At 40.3% G+C, this 13,115-nt stretch overlaps 1 protein-coding gene across 1 annotated transcript; it reads right to left on the reverse strand.

Annotated features, from left to right (window-relative positions):
• Positions 1-612: 612 nt before the first annotated feature.
• LOC129684170 (zinc finger protein 728-like) lies at positions 613-12,133 on the reverse strand. Its single transcript, XM_055617247.1, has 4 exons — positions 12,065-12,133; positions 5,460-5,586; positions 4,875-4,970; positions 613-3,892 (listed from the first exon to the last, which is right to left on the reverse strand). Exons 2-4 carry the CDS (start codon positions 5,581-5,583, stop codon positions 2,022-2,024), a joined length of 2,091 nt encoding a protein of 696 aa, XP_055473222.1. The 5' UTR covers positions 5,584-5,586; positions 12,065-12,133; the 3' UTR covers positions 613-2,021.
• Between the last annotated feature and the right edge of the window lie 982 nt (positions 12,134-13,115).

Consider the following 13,115-nt stretch of genomic DNA (forward strand, 5'->3'; position numbering starts at 1 on the left):
ATGCCCATAAAATTTCACTCTCATCGCTAGAAGAGGCATTTAGTCCATCTCTAAATGTCCTCATGATGTTTAATAGTGCCAGCACAATTCCAATGTTTAGTCTCTTGACTGTAAAATTTAAACAGTTGCTTATCTCAGAGACACAAAAAGACTACTCTATTTAATATGCGGTGGAACAGTGGGAACTTTCCTATTTCAGAGGAGAGTAACAGACATCTAAGAAAATGTTTTAAAAACAAAAGCCCAGAAGGGCAAACCCAAGTCCTATACATGGCATCTGATATTCATAATAGAATCATCTGGACTCCAAAGGATCCGGCCCACACCAACCCTCCATCTCTGATGCTGAAGAACAGATAGTCTCTCCCATAGGTCAGCTCCTCTCCTTACAAGTAGGATTCCTCAGTGGACAGCCTATGGCTTCAGACATTTCTAACAGGTTTGACTTTTAATGCAATTTACCTGTCACTTTCCACACGGGGACTGTTACGACACTGAACATCCCCCAAATTGCTTGTCTCAAGCATGATGTCACAATGGTTCAAACCAATGACTTCCTCAATGTTACATCTTATGTTAAAGTTTATTTTTATAAAATTGTGTTTTTCAGTTTCTCTCTTAACCCAGCTATCACATGACTCATATATATTATTTGTCTATCAAGATTTACAGCATAATCCTGAGCAGTTTTAATCTCTTTTTAATCCTCTAAACTAATCTGGTTTCTCCAGGCATAAATCCCAGGGATACTTGCACTTTATGGCATTCCTTGCTCAGCTGCTCTCTCCTGTTGTCTTCTGGACCTCTGCCTATGGTTGAATCCACTAATTGTACCATGGGAGGTATGTTTTGTTAACTGAGAGCAACTGACCTTTGGGTTGCAGTTGCTAAGTAACCACAGCTGTGTCACAGTAGGAGACTCCTCTGACCAGCACTAAGACCTCCCTCTGAGGCATGCAGGCCTGCTTGCTTTCCAGGCAGGAGTAATCTGCCTGGTTCTGTGGCTGTGCCCTGCTTTCCTTGCTTGTGCTCTCAGAGCTGCCTAATTTCTCTAAGTAATGAAGCTCTGGAGGGTGGCCGTCCTTTCAAACCCCAGAGTTGGATTAAGCCTCGGCTGAAGCAGTTGCACTTTTTCCTCCTCCCCTCACTAAAGTACCTTAGGTCTCAGAGCGTGCTAGTTTGCACTTTTCTTCTGGAATGTTTCTAATGTCTAATAATGAATTTTTAGGGTATGAATAACATGTCCCATGTTGGATTCCGTATGTAGAGGGATTAGTAATATGATACAAATCATAGATTTAGTGCAGCGGCAGTTTATCTTTAGCCAGCTAATTTACCCAAGTAATGACATACGGATACTCTGATTTATTTAATTAGCCCAGAGCTCAATACTGAGCAATAATTACTCTGTCCTAAATATTCAATCTAGTCTAGCTTCCACAGAGCCAAATTTCCCATTACAGTTACTTTTTAAATCATTTTTTAGTTCTGGTTAAATCCTCCTGATGGAGCTTGGTCCTCTCCTGTGGCTTATTTTCCTACCTCCTTTCTCTTTCTCCACCCTTCCACGGAAACAGATGTCTCACCTGATTCCCTGTATTGCTCAACATTGGCTGATTGGCATTTTATTAGCAAAACAGAGAAGAAAAGGTAGGCATGTTTACACAAACTTGAGACAAGGGAAACTTAGAACAAACATTACAATGCCATATTTGGCTTGACACGAGATAGTGGGGTAAAGAAATCAGCATTTAAATAAACAAGTGTAAACTGTTCACAGTGCAGTGATTATGCCAACAGTAAGTTAATTTATGCTGACATAGGATTGACTGGAGAGAAGGCTTTTCTACATTACTCCCATTTGTAGGGCTTCTCTCCAGCATGAGCTATCAAATGTGTAAAAAGAATCTAGGAAGGTCTAAACACTTGCCACATACTTCACACTTGTAGTATTTCTCTTCTGTATAAATTTCCTTGTGTTTAGAAAGTACTGATGGAAAATGGAAGGCTTGGATGATACTTTACTTCTGTACATGTTTTCCTCCTGTATGCATTCTTTTGTGTTTAGAAAGTAATGATGGACAATGAAAGGCCTTGTCGCAAACTTGACATTTGTAGGGTTTCTCTCCCGTATGAAGTCTCTTGTGTATAGAAAGTTTTGAAGGACGATTGTATGCCTTACCACAAACTTCACATTTGTAGGGATTTTCTGCTGTATGAAGTCTCATGTGTTTGGAAACTAAGGATGGACGATGGAAGGCCTTGTCACATACTTCACACTTGTAGGGTTTCTCTCCTGTATGAAGACTCTTGTGATTAGAAAGTAATGAGGAAATATGGAAGGCCTTGCCACAAACTTCACACTGGTAGGGTTTCTCTCCTGTATGAATTCTACTGTGTTTAGAAAGAAATGATGAAATACGGAAGGCCTTGCCACACACTTCACACTTGAATGGTTTCTCGCCTGTATGAATTCTGTTGTGTTCTGAAAGTAATGATGGTAAATGGAAGGCTCTGCCACATACTTCACATTTATAGGGTTTCTCTCCTGTATGAAGTCTCTTGTGTATAGAAAGTTTTGATGGACGATTGTATACTTTGCCACAAACTTCACATTTGTAGGGATTTTCTCCTGTATGATGTCGCTTGTGTATAGAAAGTTCTGAAGGACTTTTGTACACCTTGCCACAAAGTTCACATTTGTAGGGTTTTCCACCTATATGTATTCTCTTGTGTTTAGAAAGCAGTGATGGACAATGAAAGGCCTTATTACATACTTCACATTTGTAGGGTTTCTCTCCTGTATGAATTCTCTTGTGTTTAGAAACTAATGATGGATAATGGAAGGCCTTGCCACATACTTCACACTTGTAGGGTTTCTCTCCTGTATGAAGACTCTTGTGGTTAGAAAGTAATGATGAAATACGGAAGGCCTTGCCACAAACTTCACACTGGTAGGGTTTCTCTCCTGTATGAATTCTATTGTGTTTAGAAAGTAATGATGAAATACGGAAGGCCTTGCCACATACCTCACACTTGTAGGGTTTCTCTCCTGTATGAATTCTGATGTGTTCTGAACGTAATGACGGTAAACGGAAGGCTTTGTCACATACCTCACACTTGTACGGTTTCTCTCCTGTATGAATTCTCTTGTGTCCTGAAAGAAATGATGAAGTACGAAAAGCCTTGCCACATATTTCACATTTGTAGGGTTTCTCTCCCGTATGAATTTTCATATGTTTATAAAGGACTGATGGATAATGGAAGGTCGTTCCACATACTTGACACTTGTATGGTTTCTCTCCTGTATGAATTCTCTTGTGGTTAGAAAGTACTGATGGATAATGGAAGGCCTTGTCACATACTTCACACTTGTAGCGTTTCTCTCCTATATGAATTTTATTGTGTTTAGACAGTAATGATGAAATACGGAAGGCCTTGCCACACACTTCACACTTGTATGGTTTCTCTCCTGTATGAATTCTGTTGTGTTCTGAAAGTAATGATGGTAAATGGAAGACTTTGCCACATACTTCACACTTGTAGTATTTCTGTCCTGTATGAAGTCTCTTGTGTCCTGAAAGTAATGATGGCAAAGAGAAGGCTCTGCCACATACTTCACATCTGTAGGGTTTCTCTCCCGTATGAAGACTCTTGTGTACAGAATGTAATGTTGAAAAATGGAAGGTCTTGCCACATACTTGATATTTGTAGGGTTTCTCTCCCGTATGAATTCTCTTGTGTTCAGAGAGTACTGATGGACAATGAAAGGACTTGTCAGGGTCTTCAAGCTTGCAGGGCTTCACTCTTAAATGAATTCTCTGGTGGTTATTAACATTTTCTTTGCAATCAAAGGCTTTGCCACATTCTTTGGATGTACAGCATTTTTTTCCTGATGAGGAAAGGTTGAGAAATGAGTAAAAACTGAGCAAAATTCTTTATATTTACAATGCTAATTTTAAAAAACATTTACTCATACTTGCAAGTTTCTATATGGATGATAAGCTACACTCAAATTTCTATACCAGTATTCAATGAAATCTAATTTAAAACATACAATTGGTGAAAATCATGTAACCTACTATTGAAGCAAGAAAACCATGACAACAGAGAACACAGAAATTATGAAATATTAATCAAAGTCAAACATATAAGGCATAATATCAGAAAAGACCCATAATAGCATTATACAAATGCAAATTAGCCTTTTAAACTTTTATGACTAAATGAAAAAAAATTAAAAGTAGTGTAAATTAGAAAACATCTCAACATGTATATGTATAGAAAACATATACAATTTGTATATATCCAAAATACATAGTTTTCGTTTTGGAAGTTATAAAAATGTGGCTGCATGTGAAGAAGATGGTCCATAATAACATTAAATGATACATTTCAAGGATTCAAGACAATAAGTTTTATGCATAACTTATGAAGAAAATAAATAGCCAAGCTAAAAATCACTTAGAAACAACAGAGCAGGGGCGGAAGAGATGGCTCAATGGTTAGGAGCTCTGAATGCTCTTCCAGAGGACCCAGGTTCAATTTCTAGTGTCTACATGGCAGCTTACACCTGTCTGTAACTTCAAGATCTAACACACTCAAACAGACATAATATGCAGTCAAAATACAAATGCACATAAAACAAATTAAAAAAAGAGAAAGAAAAGAGCTTTGGATGTCATGGTAATGACTTATGAGCTTATGAGACTCAACACATCCTGAATATCACATAAATGTCCTCCAATGACAGCAAAAGACAGAAAATAAAATTTTTTTAAACGATGATTTCCCTCCGAACATTGTGTCTCCATAGCTTCATGCTGTATCTTTGAATCTCCCACTCTGTCCTCTGACCCCTCATTCCAGCATACCTGGGGGCAGGGTGGCAGCTGCTTGTCTAGTCACATCTGAAGACTCTTGTCTTTGCTCCAGAAATGTGACCAGGGATGGCTTAGAGGAAGCAAGACCTGTTTGTGAGAAAAGGAAATAGCATTGTTAGTGTGTTGTCCTGGGTAATAAAATGTTGTGTCTCGGACTGTGTGTATTAGGAAGGAGAAGACACAATAAAAGAGTGTAGAGGATTAGTTTTTTATGTTTTCTTGATAGGAGGGATTTAGGATTTTTCAGGTCCCGAGCTTCACATTTTTTAGTTACAAGGAAAACTTGTAAAGCTGAAGTATGTTAGAAAGTCTTTTTCAGGTATATCACCACTGATCATGTCACTGACTTTCTAATATAAAGCATACATTTAAAAAGGGTGTGGGGTTATGAACACAAGAATAGTTTTAAGGTATATGAATAATTTTAATTTTCCTTAAAGGTACCCCTTTAAAGGTAGCCCTATAAAGCTCATTGTTGGAAGCACAAGCTCCCATGAGATATTATTGTACAAAGGGAGCAAATGCAAATTTCATGCTGACATTTAATTAAGACTTCATCATGAAAGTGATCCTCACCCAGGAACACAAGGTTGTTGTAATTCTCCAACATCACATCCCTGTACAAATTCCACTGAGCAGGGCCCAGGCATGCCCACTCCTCTGCAGAGAAATAAATGGCCACATCACTGAATGACAGCATATCCTGAAACAAACAAAAAAAAAGAGTGACTACCACACATTATGCTAATTACATACACACCAAGAGGTGTCATGTGCTTCTGCATACCAATCTAAAGGTCACCCAGAATGAGAGGAGAGCTGAAAATGCTCCTGATATAGGTAATATTACTAATATATTTCTGATGTGGTGCTGGAATGTTACAGAGTACTCATCTTCAAGGAAAGCTGATGGAAGATCCTAGAAACTCCTATGGATATTGTTCTTTTAAGAACCATAAAATGGAGAAAGAGTGTATCTACAAACAGTATATTGGGACTGGAGAGGTGGTTCAACAGTTAAGAACACTGGCTACTCTTCCAAAGGACCTGGGGTTGATTCCAAGAAGCCACAATCCGCTCACAACTAAGTGAGCCATATGGCAGCTCTCACACTTAGAGAGGATCAGACATGTATGCTACCAAATTACAATCACATATATGCCTTAGTTGGAGCTTGTATTCCTGTCATGAAGCTCCATGACCAAAAACTGACTGGGGATGAGAGGCTTTATTGGGCTCGCATAGCACTGTTCATCACTGAAGGAAGTCAGGACAGGGTCTCAAATAGGAACCTGGAGGCAGGAACCGATGCAGAGGTCACGCGCGCGCGCGCAGGACGGGGTGTGTGTGTGTGTGTGTTCTGCTTACAGGCTTGTTATATGAGGCCTGCTCAGCCTACTTCTTTATAGAACCCAGGGCTACCAGCCCAGGGGTGGCACCTCCCTATCAGGCTGTGCCATGTTCTGTCAATCACTAATGAAGAAAATGCTCCATAGGCTGTGACAATCCAATCTTATAAAGGCATTTCCTAAACTGAAATTCCCTACACTCCCATAACTATAGTTTTTTTGACGTTCACATGAATTTAGCCAGCACAACAAAAAAATTAACAGTAATATTTTGAAAAAAATATACTTTAGCGTCCCATGCTTGTATTATAATACAGCACACATTATGTGCATTTTTCACAGTAGGGAGCCACGGTGACGGAGAAGGTACTTCTCAACCCAATATGCACAGTCACCAATGACAAATAAAGATGCAGATCTGAAGCAGCAGCTCTGGGCTAAGTCTGCCTTCCTGAGCATGACAGGGGTGATGCAAATAACAATGCAACAACAGAGCAGGAGTTTGAACAGCCAATGGGTAGAACAATAAATGAATTTGTAGGCAAATGGAATCAAAGTATATTAACAAAGTTATAATTTAAAAAAATAGCAATAAGGTAAGCCATCGCAGGGACCTATACTAACCTAAGACTATCTCAGGGGCGCCCATGAAAGGACAATGGGAACTTTGGTTCTTTGTCCCTGTCCAGTGGTGGAATTGGCTAGGCCAGTCTTACACAGGATCCAGTGCTACAACCTTCTGGTCCCAGGTATTGTCTTCTTTATGTATTTTTCCTTATTTCTCATCTCTGGTCTAACCATTCCACACCTAGCCACTTAAGAACTTTATCCCTGTGAGGTCAGGTTAGCATCTATACCCTAAGATTCCTTCATCATATTTGAATAAAAAACAACCAAAACCCCAACACTCATTGATCATTGTTTCTCCAGGTTTCTTCTTCCTGATATTACCAGCCAATGGGATAAAAATTACAGCTCTCAGGTGATTTAAAATCCTTTAGTTTCAAAGTCTGACTGTCGTTAGATTTCTGAGGCAGCATAAAGGGCCCAACCACAGAAAAGAGATAGAGGAGTCTGACTGTCAACAGACAGGACTGTGTTTATTACCTCACACACTGAAAGACAGACTCACTCCCATGAGTAATGAAGGAGTCTAATGGGGAGGGGGCCACAACCCTTTCTAGGAGCAGAATAAGGGGCTTGGGAATGAGGAAACTGTTGCATCATGAACTCCACCTTTCTCTCCTGAAGTCTCTCCTTCATCAAACTGTTTGTCAAAGCTGAGACAGGTTGACCCATCAGACACTAGACTCTTGAAAGGGTGAGAGGGCTGCTGGCAGAGTCACCTGTAATCTCCTATGAGTCCTGCTTTACCACCAGGCACAGTGGATCAGCTCCAGTGATCTCAGCTTAGAAGTGTTTGTGATACAGGTAAGTCAGTCTGATAGAGCAAGAAGCACAGTCACACATCACATGGGACTTGCCTTTTATGCCTGAAACAATAATGGTCCTGTCTCATGTGACAGTCTTGCTGTAAAAACAGAATTTACCTGTCCCAGGCAGTTTGCTTACCTCACACAAACTCCCCATCCCACACTTTTAGGAGTGTTGGTGTCCCTCTCTGTGAGGATTAATAAACAGTCTCATTTCTTGCTGTCAGCCTCTTTCCTGCCTTTGATTTCTTACTCTGTGCTCACAAATATAACGTCATCCATACTGTCACAATGATCACATTTCATCCTTTAATGTAGTGGAATACTATCCCAAATAAAACATGTGTGCTACAGTTCTTTGATTGTTTTATATTTACGGTTTAGTTAAAATTTAGGCAAATTAAAGAACTTCATTTCTGACCTCATTAAGATGACTTCAAAATCACAGAAAAGGAGAATATAAAAAGTAAAGTATTATGTTAAAAGAATACAGAGTTGTTTTATAACTGAAAAGAATAGCAGATCTCTGTGAGTTTAAGGTCTGGTCTACAGAGTGATTCCAGGACAGCCAGAGCTGCACACAGAGAAACCCTGTCTCAAAAAGCAAGCAAACAAACAACTCCGCCTTCACAAAAGGTCACACTGGCATCTCCCCTCAATATCCTACACAGTCTGTAGAAATATTTGCCAATAATATTACTTAGATGAATACCAAGACAAGGATTGTAAGAGTATAATAATGAACTTCATAAAACCATGAAAAGTTTAGAAAAGGCATGAGAAAACATCTCAATGGCATTAACAATAATGCACTTAAGAAGAATAAATGCTTGAGTGATGCCCATCGAGCCAAAAAGAATGATGAAAAATCACAAAGGCAATCCAGGATTTGAAACTGGAATTCAATAAAGAGAAATACTGACTCAAGCTGAAGTTAAGATAGAACTAGGAAACGTAAAAATCCAAATAAAGAACAAAAAGAAAAACTCACAATAAGACAAACCAGCAGAAGATACATTATAAGGACTTGTTCCTCAAGGAGATTTATGTAGGCTTTGTTGTGCATAGAGGGCTGACTTAACTACCCCCAGAAGAATTTTCACCTAATTGTGCTTATGCAAAGATGTGACTAAAATAACACATAGGGAGCAGACTCCCAACATTTGAACCAGCACCCTCTACCGAGTCGTTTTGGGCCACAAAGACACTGGCAGTGAAGCTGTTTGGGAACAGTAGAGACATAATGGAGGGTACCTATGATCTCACAGGGAAATGGGAAACAACTGAGGGACAATAATTAGGGAGGTGGAAGAACATAAATATGGATTTGAAGAGTGTCCTTGCACTCACTGACTGAACTATTTTAATGCAAAAGCAGAAATCATACCACCATGTGCTTCTCAGGTTTATTCCTTTATCCTTTTGATGTCTATCAAAATCTGTCCAAATAACAGTTTGTGTCCTTTTATGCACGGCCTCTGACAGGTACACAGCCATCACCAGAAACTGAATAACAACCTGTCAAAAGGTTCCTTCAGAGTTTTCCTAGAATGACTTGTCAAACATGACTTTAAGTCTGTTAAAACCAGTAAGTCCTTGATTCATATCATTGCTCACACTAATGTTAGGATGAAATAAAATGAGCCTGCAAAGAAAGGGCGGAACTGCACACCATAGGAGACTGGATACCTTCCTGAGGAAGAGGAAGGAATACCACTTTAACAGTTTTCTGGCTGGAGGGCTGTGATATCACATGTGAAGGACAGTGGTAGATGTGGCTGTCATTTTCCATTTGTAGAGTCTGAATTTTCTTATGGAAAAATCTGAAGAAAGCACCATGAGATCATGATTCAAGTATGTGAAGATAACTAACATTCTCTCCAAATACAGAGGAAGAGTCAAGCAAGCAAAGAGAATCTTTCCAAACAAGTTCCTAATCAACACATGACGTCATTAACAAAAGGATGCTAGTGAAAACCTGGAGATTAGATTTCAAACACAGTCATTAGAACTTCTCTAAGCACATGTCTAAGTTTTGATAGTTAGTAAGATGTCAGTTGGATGGATTCCTGTCAGGTCACTGGTGCTCAGAAGTGGGAGGAATCTTTTAAAAACAGCATCTAATGTAGTTTAGGCTCATCTTGCATGCCTATGAATCAGAGGATGATTATGACCTCCACGTTTCCTGACTCCTCCTCAAAATGGAGATATGAGAGAGATGAATCATAGAATGGCTTAATTTTCTTTTCAATCATGGAATGTTTAATTGAAAAATAAATGAATAAATAAATAAATAAATATTTGGTGCCAGTAAGTTATATATGAGCATGCTGTTGTATCATCCCTACACTGTAAGGAAGCCGTTCTGTTGTGCAAGGCAATGTGCTTTTCCCACTTCATATACTGTTATATTTTTCCTACAGATTAGCAACATTAACTAGGACTGTCTACTATTTTATATGTGGTTGGAAACTCACTGAAAATTTCAGTAGACAGGACAAGGTGGTCTGAAGCCCATGCTTCCTAGGAGTAGAAATGTCATAAGCCAGTCTCCATCTCAAAACACTTGGTTTGACTGAAGAGTGACAATATGTCCAAGGTCACCTGAGACAGGGAGAGTGGATGTGGAGGAAAATCCTGAAAACCCTGTGCCTGGTTGTAAATGAAGAACTCTAGGGAGGAGGCTGTGTCTACAGAGACTGATGGCCCATGTGGACGTTCATGGCTGTGCAGAGACTGGAAAATTTCAGGTTTGGGGTCGTTGCCTTACCTTGGAGTGGATAAAAAACATGTGACAAATAAAAAACTTCCTAGAATCCACCAATGAGGTAGAACATGAGCTCCTATCAGTCCAAAAGCTAAGAATGTCATCAGATAGTACCTTAGGAAAATAGAATAACTCCCCATGACATAGGACCTGCCTCTTTGTGGCACCCACAAACTTCCCTTGATTAAGGATATTCTTTGTTCTGTAACACCATGAAACTGCTTTCATGTTGGAGCATGGAATTTGTGGTAACCTAAATCTGTATTCCCAGTTCATGGCCACTCAAAATGGCTCTAGACTAAACTATCTCTTAAACTGTTAAGATGAGAACTGTGGGTTTTGCATCTTCAGGAACCTACAAATCATAAAACCATGAGTGTGCCTCAACTTTCCAAATTCATCTTATATTCTCTGTAACACAGCACAAAAATTTGGGCAAATCTTCTAGAACTATTCAGGGAGCATCAGTGAACCTGGATGCCACATTCAGTAATAGAGTACATTTAAGGGAGTTGAGAAACAGCTGATAATGTGAACAGATAAAAGCATGTACAAAAGTAAAATATACTGAGCCCCCGGCAGAGCCATTTCTCCCCTCCCTTTCAGACACACCAGCCCCTCCCAGAGATCAGGAGCTCCATTTCTGTTGTCACATCCAGCCGTCTCTCACAAACTTCAGACACTACACAGCCTCAGAATTGATGAGGTATTACCGTCTAGTGATTTTTACTCGGGTAAAGTCTATTTATATGTGGATTGTGCAAGGATTGGTTCATACCAATTCCAAGGTTATTCTGTGGCTATAAACAGTGTACTGTGGCGATTTACTTCACTAGAAATTCCTATTCAAACATTCCGGCCCCTCCCAGAGATCATAAGTTCCGTTTTTGTCATCAAAGTTACGTCTCACATTTGAAAAAAAAAAAAAAAAAAAAAAGAGTCCAAAATTCAGGCACTACACGGTCCCAGAAATGATGAAGCATTACTGTTCAGTAATCTTTACCCTGAACTGTAAAATCTGTAATTATGTGGATTGTGCAAGGACAGGCTCATACCTCTTACAAGATTATTCCGTGGTTATATACCAACAGATGCTGATGATTCAAGGCTCAGGGACATAGAGATTCCTGTCCAATGCCAGGTATCCATGAACCTAACAATTCATTCCCAAGGAAAAGGAACTAACATCCCAATCAACAATTGCCCTCACAGGACTCTGTCCCTGCAAACTAGGAACTTCAGGAACCTCTCTGAGCTCTAACCAAGAGTACTAAGCAGGACAGGAAGTTCAGGAGGCTAGATGTCCATGTGTTCTAGGAGTCCTGAGCCTTCTGACCATGTGAATCTGGGTCAGCTAGGGAGAACTGGTTTACCCAGGAAATATGAGTGAGCGTCCTTCGGCTCCTCAGGCACAGGCAGTCAGCTGACTCAGCCTGCCCTTGAAATCCTGTTGTTTCCAACCTTCTCCCTGGTCAAACTTGCATCCGGGGGCAGTGGCCCAGCCTAGGTCAGCACAACACCTACACGTCAGCTTCCCGGTCTCCCAACCAGTCCAAGTCAGCTCCCTCCGCGCCGGACCCGCCACCGTGCAGTTGCTCAGATCTGCAGGACGCCCCAGCTCCCTGCACCAACCTCTACGTCAGAAATCCACGCCCAGCACTGAGCAGCAGGACACGCTCCTAACTTGAGCAAGAAGCGAAGTTTGAATAAGGAATGCGGAAGCTTGATACCCACAGTCCCTTTGTGTGACGTCACATGCTCAGAACTACATTTCCCACAGGTCAGTGCGAAGGACTTCCAGGAATCCAGGAAGAGGATTTGTACAGGACTACGGTTCCCGCCCAGCTGTGAGAAATTGAGGTTGGAGGGAAACAGGGTTCCGCGAAGTCAGCCACAGGAAATTCAGCCTGTTTTAAAGTTCTGTGGTTGCAGCATAGGGGTCGGGGGTCGAGCTTTCCCAGTAATGTTTATCACGTTTGCTTTTGCTAGTTATTTCTGCAAAACGTTGTGATTTTAAAGTTCCGATCTACTTAGAGCAGGAAAAATTCAGATTCATCTGCGTTACTTAAAAATAAGGAAGCAGGAAGCTAATATAGGCCTGAGGATTATCTCTTTAAGATGCTTATTGAAGCCAACCTTGGTGACCCTGCCTATATCCAGTGTCTCAGCAGCTTAAGACAGAAGAATCAGAAATCAAGGCTCGTCACTACCAGGTGTTGTCTGATGACATGCTTTCCTTCTCTGCAACTCTCCTAAGAAGGGCACAGATCCTGGGATCACATTGATGTGTGTACTGATTCTTGGTGCATTGTGCATTACAGGATATTTCCAACTGCTTTAGGTTTCATGTTCCTTATTGAATTTTTTGTTTGTCCTCTTACCTTATCAGTGTTCATATTTGACCCTATTTGAACATCAGCGGTATCTTCCTTGAACTTCCCTCACTTCTAAGCAGAACACTGAGATTCCTCCTTGAATACAAAGGTATCAGAAATATGTTTTATGGACTGACAAATGAGCTCTTTGTAGTAACGAAGCTACATTTAATTATGGAGTGCTGAAAATGCCCATCTCTTCTTAGGAATGTTCATTCCTGTGCAGCGCATGTTTGAGACAAAGATACAAACCCCACCACAAGGAAGATTTCATGCTTTCATGATGTATACTAATTTACAAGGAAGCT

Source organism: Psammomys obesus, unplaced genomic scaffold (assembly GCF_907164565.1).
Source record: "Psammomys obesus unplaced genomic scaffold, mPsaObe1.curated_primary_1811, whole genome shotgun sequence".
Classification (NCBI taxonomy): domain Eukaryota; kingdom Metazoa; phylum Chordata; class Mammalia; order Rodentia; family Muridae; genus Psammomys; species Psammomys obesus.